At 40.1% G+C, this 17,539-nt stretch overlaps 3 protein-coding genes and 1 non-coding gene across 7 annotated transcripts; 2 read left to right on the forward strand and 2 right to left on the reverse strand.

Annotated features, from left to right (window-relative positions):
- Positions 1-2,259: 2,259 nt before the first annotated feature.
- On the forward strand, positions 2,260-6,574 carry LOC131307669 (cyclin-A3-1-like). The gene is made up of 9 exons (XM_058334300.1): positions 2,260-2,882; positions 3,318-3,410; positions 4,006-4,238; positions 4,331-4,406; positions 4,490-4,566; positions 4,712-4,745; positions 4,860-5,012; positions 5,939-6,073; positions 6,336-6,574. Exons 1-9 carry the CDS (start codon positions 2,574-2,576, stop codon positions 6,405-6,407), a joined length of 1,182 nt encoding a protein of 393 aa, XP_058190283.1. The 5' UTR covers positions 2,260-2,573; the 3' UTR covers positions 6,408-6,574.
- A 1,915-nt stretch (positions 6,575-8,489) lies between these two features.
- On the forward strand, positions 8,490-13,192 carry LOC131307869 (TIP41-like protein). The gene is made up of 8 exons (XM_058334587.1): positions 8,490-8,793; positions 10,366-10,551; positions 10,728-10,815; positions 11,163-11,279; positions 11,401-11,460; positions 11,615-11,656; positions 11,814-11,942; positions 12,829-13,192. The coding sequence occupies exons 1-8, from the start codon at positions 8,654-8,656 to the stop codon at positions 12,940-12,942; spliced, it is 876 nt and encodes a 291-aa protein (XP_058190570.1). The 5' UTR covers positions 8,490-8,653; the 3' UTR covers positions 12,943-13,192.
- Positions 12,655-12,762, reverse strand: LOC131309050 (small nucleolar RNA snoR100). Its single transcript, XR_009194724.1, has one exon. It is a non-coding gene; the product is annotated as a small nucleolar RNA snoR100 (small nucleolar RNA).
- A 1,588-nt stretch (positions 13,193-14,780) lies between the features above and the next one.
- On the reverse strand, positions 14,781-17,132 carry LOC131307870 (uncharacterized). 4 transcript variants are annotated; one of them, XM_058334590.1, is made up of 4 exons: positions 16,871-17,132; positions 16,156-16,265; positions 15,816-15,887; positions 14,781-14,990 (listed from the first exon to the last, which is right to left on the reverse strand). In XM_058334590.1, exons 1-3 carry the CDS (start codon positions 17,017-17,019, stop codon positions 15,865-15,867), a joined length of 282 nt encoding a protein of 93 aa, XP_058190573.1. In that variant the 5' UTR covers positions 17,020-17,132; the 3' UTR covers positions 14,781-14,990; positions 15,816-15,864. The 4 variants fall into 4 exon arrangements, with proteins under 4 accessions (XP_058190573.1, XP_058190574.1, XP_058190571.1 ...); XM_058334591.1 differs by lacking the exon at positions 15,816-15,887 and having other exon boundaries at positions 14,781-14,986; positions 16,152-16,265; XM_058334588.1 differs by lacking the exon at positions 15,816-15,887 and having other exon boundaries at positions 16,114-16,265.
- Positions 17,133-17,539: the final 407 nt, after the last annotated feature.

The following is a 17,539-nucleotide window of genomic DNA, read 5'->3' on the forward strand; positions in this document are numbered from 1 at the left end:
TTAGCAACGGTTAGGAAATTCTAAGTCTTTAACCCGACAAGCAAATCACGAACCATATATGGCCTTACCTCTTAGGTTATACACAATTCGCTCAATACGAAGTCAGATTTGATGCCATCCAGGCCTTGATACGAATTTTAATTGCAATCCAATCCTAGCACGCCCGCAACTCTAGCCATTTGATTTTTACACTTTTTGTGGAGAAACAACATTTGGTTGGAAAGTACACCAAGATATGACAAAGCCCAATCACACCTATTGGGACAAGCCCATTACATCTGTTGGCATATGTGGTGGGCCGAACCTAGTTTGGCCACAGATTGACCCGCAGGTTGATTCGGCAGGGCTAGGAGACGAGCGTGACGGGTTAGACGCGTGCACATGATTTTGGCCTAGGCCCTGTGCATGTAGTGGGTTGAGCCGAGAAGAGATGGACTGGACCAAAGGGTTTTTCCCACCGGTGTCAGAGGCCCAGTTTGCGAGCTCAATGATCGAACCTTCGGGTTGGGTGAATGGGCCAGTTGGGCTTAGAGGGTCGGTTCGACCCAGGCAAGGGCTGTGTGGAGATCCCTCTAGTCGGTTCTAAAAGCTTCTAGAACACTCCAAAGTTCGAGTATGTGCTGTGCACACTTGACTTGGAGAGCAAGTATATATGTCTATAAATAGGAGAGGATAAACCCTAAGAAGTGCACAATCTGAGACCCTACTACAATACTCTCTCTCTCTCTCCTATATATTGACTTGCTTGCCAGAGGGGCGTGGGGCGGCCTACCACCTCGCATCTTGGTGCGGGTATGCAGCGGAGGGAGAGATCCGAAGGAGTTCGAGGAGAAATCACCACACCACAGCATATAAGCCCGGATCTTACAATTTACAATCAAAAACATTTGATGGCCAAAAAGCCAAGATTTTACAATTAAGACCGAAAAAGGAAACCCATGGGCCCACCACAGGAATACCCAAATCTAGCCCAATACTCATGTCCATCTTCAACCGCGCCACTACAAACATAGTCGACAGCTGCCACTGAACAGGACCACCATCCGCATCGAACAGAGCATCACCAAATCCACCATGCCATCTATGGCCACCCATCGGCAAAACGAACCGTTCAAACACACCAACCTCCTGCCGCAGAAGCTCACTAAGCCGTTAAGCAAAAGCCGATATACCCAAATAGTGTATACCGGGGGAGACCAACCGGTTTCGTTTTTCAAATAAATGGCATCTTTGATTCTCTTTTCGTTAAGCAATAACGTGAAAACAATCAAGGACAAAATTGACATTTTGGTTTTTCTTAGTCCCAATCCTTACATTTGCAAACAAATATGAGGTTGGGACTATAATCCAATTCTAAGGTCTAATACTATCACGATCAAAAAAAAAAAAAGTCTAATACTATCGAAAACAAACAGGGAATTGAAATTTGAGGGGTATTGATAATCCCTAAGGATTTGTTCGTTTTGGGTTTTGAGTGAGATTTTAAAGTATAATGAATGAAAAAAATAGATAGAAAAAATTTATTGGAGACTATGCATAGCACATGGGTTTTGAGTTATTTGGATTATCAAACAGGGCCCAAGGGTAGCTCGAGGGACAATAAACCCACCTTTTTTTATAACAGCAATTTTTTTTTATTATTAATCTTAAAATTGTTAGCCTTTCAAAAAAGAAAATTCTTAAAATTGTTACAAAACTAATAAGAGCAAAGACAATACAATCATTCTACCTCCACACCCACTTACACACCCAATTACACACCCACACTCATAATAGGGGTGGAGCCCGCACACACTACAGACTCAGTGTGTGTGGGACCCACCCATATTGTGAGTATGGGTGTGTAAGTAGGTGTGTAGATGGATGTGGAGTTAGAATTTTCCAAAAAAATAACATCATGTTCAAAGAGCAGTGTTCTACCCAATCCGAGACCTGAACCTACAAGACAATAAACCCATTTGACATCATGAATTCTAAATTTATCAATCTTTTGAGGCCATGCCGTGGAACATACTTAGGGGGTGTTTTCACTAAAAATTTGAGGCATTTTTACCATATCGTCTACACTAATCAAATTTTTTTGACATTTTTGTTTGTTGTTCATATTAACTAACAACTTGTCAATAACTTTTTTTTCAACAACTTTTTCTCTCACATACTTATTTACAACTTATTCGCTATTGAAAAAACTTATAACAACTTGATTGCAACAAATTTTTTTTCAAAACTTATTAATTACCGGAAACACTCTAGTCCATCTTTAATCGGACAGAAGAGGAGAATAAATGAAGTACGCGTAAATTAATGCAGACATTATGATGGTCGGAAAAAAAGACCACCGACATCGCATCGCTCGCTAAACTGTTAGCATTTGGCCAAAGCAAAACCAACAGGCAGCGCGCCAAGCATCACTTTTGAAACCGTGGAGATGGCGGCATTCTCTCTCTCTCTCTCTCTCAAAACGCAGAATAGTTCAAGAGCACACAGCTTCTCCATTTAATCGTCTCCTCCCGTTGGATTCCCGTCGAACCCTGCAATCAATTCGAAGACCCTAATAAACCCCAGACCCCAAAATGGGTGACCAAGAAAACAGCATTCGCATCACTCACTCCTTGAAGAAACGCCCCTCTGCTTCCGCGGTCGCACCCACCCAGTCTACGCTACAAAATCCCGGTACGAAGAAGCGAGTCCCGTTGGGTGACCTCACCAACTCGGCCGATGCCGGGTCGACTCGGAAGTCTGGTCTTGTGGGTACCCAGAAGCCCAAACCTAATTCCAAGAAGGCGGAGAAGGAGCCGGCTGGGCTGAAGATTGTTTCGGGCCGCAATGGTGAGAAATTAGAGGATGCGGCTCTTGTGTATCAGAATCTTCAGCCCTTGGAGGTATATCAGTTTGTTTTACATGTATGGTTTTGTGTTTGATGATAGATCTCTTTTTGGTTGCAGAGAAATGAATGATGTCTGTGTTTATATTCGTTTGGGTTTGTCTCGTTTTTGGATTGTTTTCAGGAAAAAATGCAACAAAAATTAATCTAATTGAGTTTGTATAAAAGCGTGGTTTGACTTGAATCACAAATTTAGATTTGCAGTTTATGAGGAATCCGAATCAGCCTTAGTTTCTGAGGGATCTGAATCAACCTTAGTCTTCATGGGTTTTTTTTTTGTTGGGTACCTCTGTTTACCAAGATTTGTTAGGGTCCATTGTGTGGTGTTAGTTGCAATTTTACTTGTCCATCTGTTTCTAGGGTTTGGAAGAGATTTTTGATATTTGCGGTGGTGATGTGATTTGTATAAGAAATATCTTGTTGTGTAATTTAGGAGTCGGCTAGCCCGAAGAATGTTGTGAGCTATGATGATCGGCAGAAATGCGAGGATGCACCTCTTATATACCAGAATCTTCGCACCTTGGAGGTATGCCAATTCAATTTCTTTTACATGTCTGCATTTGATGATAGGTTTCTACATAGTTTCCAATAAACGGATGATAATATGAGAACTAATTAAAATGATGGAAAATGTCAGGGTTAAACTTCTATCATGTCAATTTGTTTTTATTAAGCTTACGTAGGTTGTTCGCAAAGGTACACTGTTTGGATTATTATAATGTGTGTTTGTGTTATGCATATATAGGCTTGATGCTACCCTTTGTTTGATCAGTGCCAGCATCATTGGTAAGGAAAGGATAATTCTGAAACTGTTTCCTGTTGTTTCTTACCTAAATAAAATGAATAGATAGCCCAATTGAGCTTATATCAACCTTGGTTTTGCCAGAAGTTTTATGTTTCTTTGTATTTGAATTTCATATGTTCACTTAAGAATGGGGCTTAGTGTTTGTGTTTTTGATGTACGTCTACTTAACTAGTTTAGGAAAGGTCAATGATGTGTTGTAGCCTTGTAGGGACTAGGGATCAATTTTACCTGTCCATCTGTATTAGGGTGTTTGATTAAAGATGTGCTAGTTTGTGTAATGGGATTTGTGTTAACCTGATGACGATCTCTAATTTAGGTAGAGGAAAAGAGGAGACCCTTGCCTGATTACATGGCTAAGGTTCAGAATGATGCCAATCAAGCAATGAGAGATATTCTGCTGGATTGGTTGGTTGAGGTTGCGGAGGAATACAAACTTGTGTCAGACACCCTTTATCTGACTGTGTCCTATATTGACAGATTCTTATCTCAACATTCTGTAAGCAGGAACAAGCTTCAGCTTGTTGGTGTTTCTTGCATGCTTGTTGCCGCGTATGCTTATGATCCCCCATCTCATATAATTCATTTCTATAATCCCTGCATTGGTTGACTTTCTTAATGCTGTTTTATGTTTGTTGTTTTAGCAAGTATGAAGAGATCAGTCCTCCGCATGTTGAAGATTTTTGCTATATAACTGATAATACTTACACAAAGGAAGAGGTGGGGATGGTTCTCCTAATTGTCTTACTAATTTTTCCACAAGTAATCTTTAACCTTGAACATTTTTTGGGGTGATTATACAGGTGGTTAACATGGAGCGAGATGTGCTCATCTTTTTGAACCATGACCTGGGTACTCCTACAATTAAGACTTTTATGAGGTAGTAAATCTGTCAATGTGCTATTACTTCTTTCCGCTGTTTATAGTCCTTCAATCTATTATACTTATCCTCGTAGTCAGCTAGTGCTGCTACTTTGTTTATGTTATTAAATTTTTAACTACTTGTGGAACCACTGTACTTGCAGAATTTTTACCAGGGGTACTCAAGAGAACTGCAAGGTATGCCATCCTCTCTTTTTTTGTCATTGCTACTTGTGCAGTGTATCTATCTTTTTTGTCTTTCTCTGTTTCTTGTTTGATTGTCACTGATTCAACATTTTCTGTACTTTCCAGGTTCTAAATTTGGAGCTGGAGGAGTTTTTGGGTAGTTACCTAGCGGAGATAAGTTTGTTAGATTATGAGTGCTTGCAGTTCTTGCCATCAATTGTTGCTGCTTCAGCCATCTTTCTGTCTGGGTTCACAATCAAACCAACGATTCATCCGTGGGTAAGAATAAGCTCCCATGTAACCCTAGCAGTTCAACTGAAGTATATTTGCTGGTGCAGTATAAACTGATACCATATTTGCCTTTATTGCACAACTTAACTTTCTTATGCGGAATTGTTTTCCTTATGCTGAATGTGGGAGCCAGAGGTCATTAAATGGGCCAATGACTCTTGAATGTAGCTAAAGAACTCCTTTTAGAAAACTCTTAAGCAAGCTAATGGTAATCTGGGAAACTTTCTGTGGTCTGGTTCAGATGTTAGATCTCACTCCAGCAAAGGAGCATGGGATGATCTTTGATTTCCCGGGAAAGGAGGCACATGGGCTTTAATGCTTCAATGCTAAGTCAGCTATAGTCCCTTTCTTCTAAACAGGACTTCTTGCGTGTTTGGTGGAACTATGACTTGTTAAAATCAAGTGGTTCTGGACTTTGCCTGAACATTCTGATTGCTCTTTGTCATGGAGGAGTCTCTGAAAAATCAAATTTATTGCTAGGCCTATTGTGGAGTATATTACATCAAGTACCATTCTTTGGCTTCATAATGGGCATCCCGTAGGACATCTCATTGATGCCTATGGTCCTAGAAGGCTATAACTGTTTATTACTCTGGCTCTTCATTGGTTGCCAAAGTTTCTTCTATTCCTAACAAATGGTGCTTGGGTTTGGGACGTTTGGCTAGCTAGAAACAAGAGACATCTCTCTGCTTCAAAAGCTTGCATAGACCCCAACTGTTTTGCTTGGCCAGAGTCCAGACTAAAAATGATGTTAGGACCAAGGCTTCTATATGGAAACCTGTATCTGCTTGTTTTGTTCAAGTTGTCAACTATTTTGCTTAAGCTTTGTAAACTTGATGTGGAAACGAGTTAGCAATCACTTGAAGTTTTGATAGATTTTTTACGTATTCATGAATTACTTGCACATTTTGCAGAGCTTGGCACTGCAACAATACTCAGGTTATAGACCATCTGAATTGAAGGAATGCGTCTTTGCTATTCAGGACTTGCAATTGAGTAGAAGAGGATTGGCTTTACAAGCAGTTCGAGATAAATACATGCAGCATAAGGTATCTTGTGTTGTTTTGCATGTGATTTCACCATCTTGTGTTTTGTAGCCTCTCAGATTTCGGTTTTTGTTTCAAAACACAAATACTGTAATTCGCTGCAACCCGCGTTAAAAAGTGCTATTTCAGCAATAAGGTTTCCGATTAACAATCTGCAGACACACATGGGAGACAGTTCTTGGCAGTTTTAGAATATGGGATTGCTTCATAGTATCTTCTAGCAACTATCTGATGTGAACTCTTTTGTTTTTTGTTTTTTGAACAGTTTAAGGGTGTTGCAGCATTGTCTTCTCCCTCAGAAATTCCTGCGAGTTATTTTGAGGACTGTAAAGCATAGCCATTGAGATTCCAAATGTCAGCTATTTGCCTTCACTGTTAACATCTTGTTATAAGGTAGGTAGAAGCGAATCAAGTGATTGTAGTTCTGGACTTGGGAATACACTGTAGAACTTGTTGGTCAGTGATCTACAAGGAGGTTGTGGTTCTTAGTCGACGATATATGTGAAAGATACATTAGTTTTTTTTTTTTTTTTTGGGGGGGGGGGGGGGGGGGGGGGGGGGGGGTGGTTGGGATAAATGAGGATACAGTAGTTGTTTACTATCTTCGTATTGAACTCTCGGAGTTATAGTTTGAAGGACGTTTGTATTTTCCAAACATTATCCAAATCTTGTCAGTTCAGTAATTTTTAGATCATGCATCAGTTTCTTGCCTGATTGGTTGTGTCAGTGATGACTTCAGTATTAGCTACTACTCCGTATCATTCTTAGGGCTTGTTTGATAACCTAAATTCAGCACTTAATACTGAATCAATTAAGTAATAAGTGATTCAGTAGGTTTGATAACCACATTTCATATTACTTAACAAATTAAGTACCACTTAAAATATAGGCTAAAAAGTTAAAAAAAATTAAGTAGCTTTGAGCTACTTAATTCTGGCTGAATTTTTGTATACTTACATTCAACCGTCATACCACCACCACAACCACTTCCACCAACACCTCCACCACTCCACCACCACCACCACTACCACCACCTCCACCACTCCACCACCACCACTCCCCCTCCACCACATCACCACCACCACCACTCCCTCCACTACCACCACATCACCACCACCAACTCCACCACCACCACTTCCTCCACTACCACCACCACCACCACATCACCACCACCACTCCACCACTCCACCACCACCACAACTCCACCACAACCACCACCACTACCACTACCATCACTACACCACCACCACCGCTCCACCACTCCACCACCATCACCACCACCGCCACTCCCCCACCGCCACCATCATTACACCACCACTCCACCATCACCACCACCACCACCACCACCACCACCACTACCATCATTACACCACCACACACCACCGCTCCTACCACCACCTCCACCACTCCACCACCATCACCACCACCTCCACTCCTCCACCACCACCACCACTACACCACCACCACCACTCCACCACCACCACTACTAGCACTCCTACTACCTCTACCACTCCACCACCATTACCAAAAGTATATTGTGACCGTTAGTAAATTAAGATAGAATTGGAATAAAATTAATTCATCATTTTTTAATTCAGTACTTAATATATTTATCAAACAGCTTTTCAGCTTAAAAATTTCAGCATTCAGTTTCCAGTACTTAATTTTTCAGCTTTCAGTTTCAGTTTTCAGTTTTATCAAACAGCCCCTTAGTATTGAGAGATTCACACTGATGAATGCTGATGCTTTTGTGAAGTAGGGTAACGTTTTAGCACCATTGGATTTCAAGTGTTAAGAGCCTGCAAAATCCCTGATTAAAATATCACTTTGATTCGCGTTAAAGGTGGATTTTATTTATTTATTTAGTTATTTTGTGAAAAAAGGCAAGAACTTCGTCAATAACACAAGGGATAAAGTTAGACTCGTGACCCGTGAGCGTATTTCGAGACACTGTGTTTGTAAGCATGCATGAGGCTCAACGACTTTCAACTTGAAAGGCACCAATAACATCACATAGGTCAATTCATTGCCATCTCACATCGTTTACAATTTCAATACTCATATTTTTATTCACTTTTCTTGTGAACCGAACAAATTTACATGAATTTAAGGACACATAGAAGTCAATATGTTTGGGTTCGGGTCATGATTGACTAAAAAAATGAATAAGCTAAGCTTGCACTAATTTAGAAGCTCGTTAACCATGTGGAATTTGCCAAGCGATCCTATTCTCAGACTTGTTTCTCCAAAAAATACAAACGAAACTTCTCGTCGGGGAAGAAGAAAAAAAAAAGAAAAAAAAGACAAATAAAACTTTTTTTCTACGTAAGTTTGTATCTAAAGCCCAAGGCCCATAATGAATCAAGGCCTCGGCCCACTAAACGGGAACAAAGCCCCGAAGGCCCGCGCGAATACATCCTGTTTTCACCGCGACGCGAATGAACTCTCAGGTCGCTGAAGAGAGAGAGGGAGAGAGTAAACCCTGTTTACATTTTACCCTGTTAGACTGAAGGAGACGGTGGACGAGGAAGGGGCAGAGAGGTAGATTTTCCGGCGGCCGGAGCAGCAGTGTCATCGGAGACGATGGAGTTCGAAGTCGACGAGAAAGAGCTTAAAGCCGCCGGAGCTGAGCTCCTTCCCGACGGACGGCGTGGACTCCGCTTACATGGTTGGGAGATCGAGTCTCTCAAGCGACCCATTCTCAACTCCCGCCAACTCCAAGAGTACTCTCTCTCTCTCTCTCTCTCTCTCAATTGTGTGTGTGCGTATGTCCGATCAAAGAGCATCTATGTTCGTGCGAAATCGAAATCAGTGTTATTGTGAGCACATAATTGATGATTCAGATGTCCTTTGTCTGTCGATTTTTGTGAAGGCAAAAAGTCAACAATCACAAACACATCCCACAAATTACAAGTGGGGCTCCCACACTGGGGTGTGTAGTGTGTGTGGAGCCCACGTGTGTTGTGTGTTGTGAGTGTTTGGATAAATGTGTTTATTGTTCTCACAAAATTGTTATCAAGGATACTATAAGGCCCGCGCCAATTAGCCTAATTACGTGGCTCAAAAGTTTAACCTTAAATCTTAAATAGCAGCTCATCGGTGTTATCTTATATACACCCTATTCTTTCCTTGAAGTCCCGATGTGGGATTTTACATCTTCATATACTATCTTAAAAGCAGAAAAAGTGATTCCAGATTAGGAAAGAATAGTATTGAACATATTATAGCTAAAGTTTCTCTCTTTGCAGGTGATAATATGGGGGTGTTTGTTTTTGTTTAGCATTTTAAAGAGGAAGTGAGAGATTTGGGCAGCTAATCGAAATGGCTTCATGTTGAGTAACCAAAAGATTTAGTGACTGGAGGGAGTTTTTACAACAATTTTCTATATCTTTTTTAGATGGATCATAACAAGGCAAGTGAAAGTTGCCTATTTGTTCCCATTGGTAGGGGGGGGGGGGGGGGGGGGGGGGGGCGCGGGGTCGGGTGGGGTTGGGGTGGGATTTGCTGGTTTTGGTTTTGAGCCATGTGTGTATTACACCTTCTCATTTGGATATAACAACTTAAGCCTCCATAGTTTGTCGATTAAAGTGCACTTTATGGAGTGTGAAACACGTGTCCAGGTCATGGTTTTAGGAGGGCAGCATAGGCCTCTACATTGCCCCGTAAATCTCCGGTGGAGTAAGATTGAACTTTTAGTCTTAGAGCGTATAGGTTGTCTGAAACTCTTTCGATAAACACTCTGAAGATCATTTTTTTTTGATAGGCAACACTCTGAAGATCATTGAACGAAGCAGGTTTTAGTTCTTGCAAGGTGGAACTATCTGACTGATGATTTCGGCTTAATATTTTGACATACATTTGTCTGGTTCTTGAATGATTATGTTTTCCGGATCTTTTTGGCATTGACTTGGGATGGGAAGATTCTTGTATTGATTATGACAGTGAGAAAATGAAAAAGTTAAGAGATGTTAGCCACGTATCCAAAAAAAGGTTTATAAGTTATTACGTTTGTGAATGGTTCAAAACTTCACAGCTGAACACACTGTACTTGTTGAAAGAAACCGCTGGTAACGGTAATGTCTTCAACTCCAAGCAGATATGGTTTTGTTCCCCAATCTAGTACTTTCTATTTTCTCACCACTGCTACTGCTACCATAACCATTTCATACACAACTTTTTTTGTTTAGTATTTTTGGCTTTGTTCTCTTGATTAAACTCTCCGATATGCAATGTCATAAAATTGCTTGAGTGCATGGGTTACTAGTAGTTTAACACTATGCATTGTGTATTTGCAGGTGGGAACAAAAGCTACAGTCATCCCACTTTCCTGAGATGGTATTTGGGGATAGTTCTTTGGTTCTTAAACATATGAACAGCGGGACTAAGATTCATTTTAATGCATTTGATGCCCTAACTGGCTGGAAGCAGGAAGCATTACCACCTGTTGAAGTTCCTGCAGCTGCAGTATGGAAATACAAAAGGTGAGCTGGTTATCGTTGTACTTAACGTTCATTACTTCATCTGACCTAGTTAATCAAATGCAATGCATCAAACTATGAACTTTAGCTTGGATTTTTCTTCTCCTTTTTCCCCTCCCTTTATGACAGTTTGCAGATACATTGCTTTGGTGACTCTCATTTCTTTTGTATACGTACAGCGAATCCTTCCAGCATGTGATACTGGATTATGACTACACTTTTACAACACCTTATTGTGGAAGTGAAACTGAAGAGATAAATGCAGAGGTGTGTGCTCTCTGTTTATTTGGTATTTCTTAGCATTTCATTTTCAGTGGGATGACAGTCATTAGACTCATCACATAGGTACATTCCCTCACACAAATCCCTTTTCCCGTACTCTCTTCACAGAAACTACTTTGATAGATTTAGCAAACTGATGCATCTGAGTAGCTATAGAAAAAGGTTATAGTGGGAGAAGAAGGTTATTTGGTATTGGCTCACTCTGATCTACTAAAAGATGAATGAAGAACATGACATGAAGTGTTGCTTATTGTGCTTGGATTGGAGTCTGTTGTATTACTGGCACTTATAATATGTCAGAAAATTTGATACTGCTGTTTTTAAATGGACAGCTAGGAAGAGAAGCAACATCTGAAAAGGGCAACTGTAGTCTTTGTTGGGAAGAATGCAAGGAAGAAATTGACTTGGCTTTGCTTGCATTAAAAGAGCCAATTCTCTTCTATGATGAGGTTGGCAACCGAGAAGATAACTAGGAGCAGATTGACATGCACATTCGATAATCTCTTTTGACTTTTCTCACCTGTTATACGTTTTTCTGCCATGACCCAAACTAGTTTGGTACTTCCACAGGTAATTTTGTATGAAGATGAATTGGGTGATAATGGGATTTCACTTTTAACTGTGAAAGTGGTAAGATCTTGACTCTCTCGACTAATATTAATAATTATTGTGCACATGATCAGCTTTCTTCTAAATGTTAGTAGTACTTCTTTTTGAATCAACTTTCATTCACAATGTTGGAATGTCAAAGACTTATCAACATTCAATATCTTTGATTTTGCAGAGAGTGATGCCAAGTTCATGGTTTGTTCTCTTGCGTTTCTGGGTGAGTTCATTAACTTTAACATGAAGGTTTTTTAGAATAAATAATTTATACCATCCATCTTTGATCTTTGCGGTCCTGCTATTCAATAAAGCAAAGCAGTTACCAAACGAAAGGATGAAAATGAATGGAAAAGGAATTGATGCCTTTCGTCTTGCAGCTTAGAGTTGATGGAGTGCTTATGAGATTGAGAGACACGCGTATGCATTGCGTTTTTGGGAAGAGTACAAAACCCGCTATTCTTCGAGAAAGCTGTTGGAGAGAAGCCACAATTCAAGCTTTATCTGCTGTAAGTTAAGAATCTCTTGTGGAAAGGTTTTATGTCTTGCTATAATTATGATTTGTGTATACTCTTGTTCCGACCTCTTACAGATAGATATGCATGTCTAGCTTTGTGTGCTTCTGGGAGTTGATGAGACATTTGGGGACTTTGCTTAGTGAAATTCCCATCTGTTTTTCCGTTTATGCATTTGGGAATACATCTGAAAATTTTAGAAGAGAATCCTCTTTCCTGTGTGCATCATGTGGAGGAAGAACAGCATAACCTCTTCTTGTGGCCCTGAAGGCTGAAGGGATTCTAAAATCATCATCCACTTCCTTGTTATTAGGATATTGTATCTGCAGGTTCTAATTGATTCTTAGCATTCGGTGTCAAGATTTTAAAGTTCTTGTGGAGAGAATAGAACAAAATAACAGAAGAATCCATTTTTAACAATATGGCATCTGAAAGTGGCATCTGCTATTATTGCATCTTTTTATGCTATCTGGCTCCTAGTTGTCTATACATCATCTGTTTATTGTGGATGGTGGAGCAGTTTTTCTATCTTTACAACAACAACAACATAACATAACCCATCTAGTCCCCAATCATTGGGGGTATGGGCGGGAATGATTGGAGACAGACCTAACCTTTGGCAATATATGCACAAAGTGGCTACTCTCAGAATACCACTAAAATAGTTGTCCCCCCTAAACCTCCAAGAATCGAGGAGCTACAAGGACGTTTTGTTGCAAAATCATGCCCGCAAATCAAAGCCAAATGGCATCAGAGAGGGCAGGCCCAGAGACCCAAATCAATTTATGTGAACATTACCATGCTTCCTTCATTGATAGTCCAGAACATCGGTATGCACAAAATTTATTATTGATCAGTTTTGTCTTATTAAATGTTGCAGAAAGGGTATCCTTCTGATTCTGCAGCTTATAACGATCCAAGCATCATCAGCCAGAGGCTTCCAATCATCATGCGCAAGACCCAAAAGCTTAAACTCTCTGGTACTACTCCGTAAGGTTGTTATTTACCCTTGAAGTTAGTGTGGATCAAAACAGTACTGAATCTTCACGTAGAAGATAGAAATCATTTCTACATAGCAGTTATAGTCTCCTTGCTGGTAGATGCGATTCTTTGTATACATTGTTATGTTCCTTTATCTCAGTTTGTTTAGTGAGTTGCACTATTACATAACTTTGGGAAAATTGGGTAATTTGCATCCCATGGTGCCTTCGACAAGTTTAGAAGATATGTCTGACATGCATGCTTGTGTAATTGTTGCAAGAGTACTAGAGTAGGGGCATGAGTCGGAGTTTGGAATGGCTTAGGGATACTCGGGAGTGGGATTTGACTAGATTGCATTGCGGAAGTAAGTTGAGAACAACATAGAACGCACATTGGCAGTGGTTGCAGTAAATGTCCGGTAACTTGAAATTTTATGAACTTCAGAATTATTTCTCACACCCTACGCGGAACTCACATCTGGCAAAACTCACTGCTGAATTTTATACTCACAATCCTTCAAGCTCTCTGAATTTGTGGTCAATCAGAAATCAAGACTGATTTCACCTGGGGTTATATGCTTTTCCATAGTTGGCATCTTGTGTGATCATTCCATTATGTGAAGAGCAGTGGTATGTCTAAATTCAGACACCTGTCTGAAACAATCAGATGTAGTGGGTCTCACACGCACACATGGGTCTCACACAATTCATGTGAGACACATATCGGATGGTTCCGTACACATTAGTATGTGTACATCTGTGTCCCAAGTATTTTACTTATGAGAACAAGTAAGCTCTTATTTGTTTGGAAATTAATTTTTAAATTGCAGCCTACAAGCTAGAATTTCACTGGAGAAGACACGGGAAAGGGCTACGGGCTTCTAGCTCAATGGTGTTGCCCAAAGGCTCTCTTAGTGGAGGCCAGGGTTCAAGCTCCATAAGCTCCATAAGGGACGCTTTGGGTGTGAATCGTGTGATGCCCCTTCCCCTCCTCCTAGAGTAGGTTCGGGAAAAAAAAAAAAAAAAACACGGCAAAGGGCTACCGTACATTTTTCTTCCCCCTTGAGGCTTGAGATTTTTCAAACTTCCTTGGAAGACCACTGAAGCATAATTGTACGCAATTACACCTTTATAAAGTTACGTGCTGTCTATTTTCGGAGTGTCCATGTCCCAGATATAAACCAGATGGAGTTCTCGAGTGGTAGTGTATCTTTATCGGGATTTCTTTTGTACAACGTTGAACCACCAATTGAGATGCTAGGAATAACCTTATAGTACTAGTAATCACTCGTATACAAAATCCGATCCAAAAAACAAAAACCCCATACAAATTCCCAACTTACTGGGCACAAAAGAACACACCTACTTTGAACTTTGAAGATGGACCATGAATTGTTTTGATTGAAGGACAAAAACTGCAGCTTCAATTCCAAATCTCGGGGCAACCGGAGAGTTTTTTTTCCGTTTGTTAACTTCAGAGTTGATATGTATGCAAGCTAATATGAACATTCGGTTATAAAAAAGAGAACTGCGGTCCATCTTCAAACAATTTGGATCAACTTTTGTATCAACTCTGTAAGAACGGGGTAAAGGCAATTTCCAGTAGAAATATCTGGGTAAAGGCAATTTCCAAAGGTCGGGATCCCTAGCATTATTGCAGACGCATGATCATTGTCAGGATAAAACATCAAATGCAACCGCGATTCAAGATTCTTTTGTCGATAATGAAAGCACAGATGAATGACACTTATGGGGGAGCCACCCATTAGCATGGTAAAACAGGTGTGAGTTAAAAAATCAAAAGCAGAGAGAGAGAGAGAGAGAGAGAGAGAGAGAGAGAGAGAATACAAACTGAAAACAAGTTAGGGCTCTACCATAGCCTGACCTCGTCTACACAACTTCACAAAAGTTCCAGATTCTCAAGTTTGAGAAAACAGAGTAGAAACAGAGATTATTATGGTAGTATTTCCTACAGCAAAAGTAAAGTTCCCACCAACTCCTATAACTGCCCCAAATATATCTTGCCCTCCCTGTGCTGATCCAATGGTCTAATCTCAAGTACCTGCAATGGTGCAAGAATTGTGCAACTTGGGTCAGTTCAAACTTCAGTAGGGTTGACAGGGATATTGTTCATGAAAAAAAAAAAATAGAGGAAAGAGGGAAAACTTGAAATGGCATATGCACCACATCCATTAAACTGATGACGTACATCGAAAGTATCCACCCATTGTAACCTTTTTTCAGCCGCGATACAGTGAGAGGTGCATCTATTTTCAGGTAAAACTATGCTCAAACATGATCTGAAATTGTGTCTCAAAAATTGCAGATGCGGGAGAAGTAATGAAGTTTTGAGAAAGAGGGCACGCGTTCCGTTAAATACTTAGTAAGTGGGTATAGTTCAAGTGTTGCACCAACAAAATTAGCACCGGACCAATACCAGATATCTTCGAAGCCAAACTTTTAGAAAGGCAGATTACATAGTGTGATCAACTCAGCATCTAAGATTCTTGTATTTAGAAATGCTAATTGAGAGAAGGAAATAAAACCGGGTAGAAAAAATAACTGTTTTATAAGCTGTTTCCAAACTTGTCAAGAACAAAGTGGTTTTATCGAGCATTATCAAACTTGTATGGCAAAAAACAAAGCTAAGAATCTTATACTCCATATTATTCTGAATTGGCTGTACACTGTACACGTGAATGAACATCATCAGAAAATAATACTGTCCATAGAAAGGGATCGGCAACCAATTACAGCTCCTAGTTCTACGTCTTGACAGTTGAATATAGAGGCCAAATTCTAGCAAGATTATTTGATCAAAGCGGAGGCAATGATGCAGACAATAGAATAACAGTTTAAAAGAAAAAGAAAAACAATTAGAACCTACAATGCAGCATCATTGCTCCGCCTTTTGATCACTGTGAAAGCTCCGCGCATCACCCATCTTTTCCATTCCTCCCTATCAATCCCAATCCCAATTCCTTCTCATTAACCAAAATCCACAAACTAACAAATATTTAACCACCAAACCCTCATTTTCATCAATCAAATCAACACAATGAACACATAGTGAACCATAAGAAACCAAATTCATATGATAGATGACTGTGTGAACGGTATAAACTAAAAGATAATATCTTTTTGTTTATTAATTTGTCATGGTTCCTAGAAACAGTAAGACTCACAAAGAGACTACTAGCGATCCTGACAAGTGCGGCAGAAGGTACCGTGAGACAGCTCGCAACAAGCCCGCAATCGGATGGCCATGTGTGACGTGAGGCAGGGTCCGGCGACCAGCGGCAGAAGCGATTGAACGCAACCCAATTCTCCCAAGTTCCTATCAATACCAATGACTATTAGGAGACAACCACCAAGGACGGACGCAAGATTTTATTGTTGGGTGGCCGAATGTGTGTGTGTGTGTATATACATATATTTGCAATGATATCAATTTTTTGTCAATGCATATTACCACTTTTCCAGAACAATTTTTTTAAAAAAAATCCTCAGTATTTTCGATCAATCGGTACAATTACAAATTATTATAGATACATATAATCTTGTGCCTCCATAATCTATATTGATTTCAAAAGGTAAAACATTAAACATACTCTTAAATTGTTATCTAGATGTGTGCGATGGAAGTAAGACAGATTATCGTATTGCTCGAAAAAAATCTTGGATGGGCGGGTGTTCGATTTTTTGAAACAGTTGGGCTGACGAACTTCTATAATTTTCACATATTTGAGAAAGAAAACTACTATAATTCTAATAAAATTTCGAAACTTGGGTACGGCTATTGCCCAGTCTATCCGGCCTTGACGACAACAACTAATTCCAACCAATAGCCAAGAAAGTTAAGCACCGTTTGGTTGCTGAGAAAAAACAAGTTCAATTAAATAATTGTGGAGGTAATGGAGAAAGAAAATGTGGGGTTCATACCTGGGATTGGCGAAGGAGAGGCGGCGAGATTGGAGGCGAGGGGCCGCGAGAGGCGGCGGACGGAGGCGGGGGAGAGGCGGCGAGCTGCGGATGGTTGAAGACCTAGCTGTGGCCATCACCGATCTGGAAAGGGAACCTCGCCATGCCATTGTCGGAGCTCTCTCTCTCTCTCTCTAGCGGGAATTGATAGAGAAGAAGCACTGAAGCGTGAACGAAATGGGAAGGGGGCTTTGGGTAGGGTTTAAAGCCAATCACTATTGCCACAGCAACAAGTGCTTTTACCAGTATCACTCCTATTTAGTTAACCGACTTGCAAAAAAAGCTATTTTTCCGCACTCAGAATATATATTTTCTCGTCCCCATTTTAAATAAGAGAACACAATTTTTACACTTTTGAAAACTTATTTTCTCATTTTGCTCTTTAATCAATACATTTTTTTAGTACCTTTTACTCCTACTACTTAATTTATAAAATGGAAGGATAAAAGAGAAAATTCATTATCTATTATCCATTTAGTTATGAAGTGGGATAACTTTTTTTGGACGGTAAATAATGCTGACTGAAACCAAAAGATGTGAACGAGTGTAACAGAAGAGCCAATCCCTGATTACAAGAGCAATTTACGGCCATAACTTCAAAATAGAACTCTGAACACGACTGCGTTCATA

The sequence above is a fragment of the Rhododendron vialii genome, chromosome 11a (assembly GCF_030253575.1).
Source record: "Rhododendron vialii isolate Sample 1 chromosome 11a, ASM3025357v1".
In the NCBI taxonomy this organism is placed as follows: Eukaryota; Viridiplantae; Streptophyta; class Magnoliopsida; order Ericales; family Ericaceae; genus Rhododendron; species Rhododendron vialii.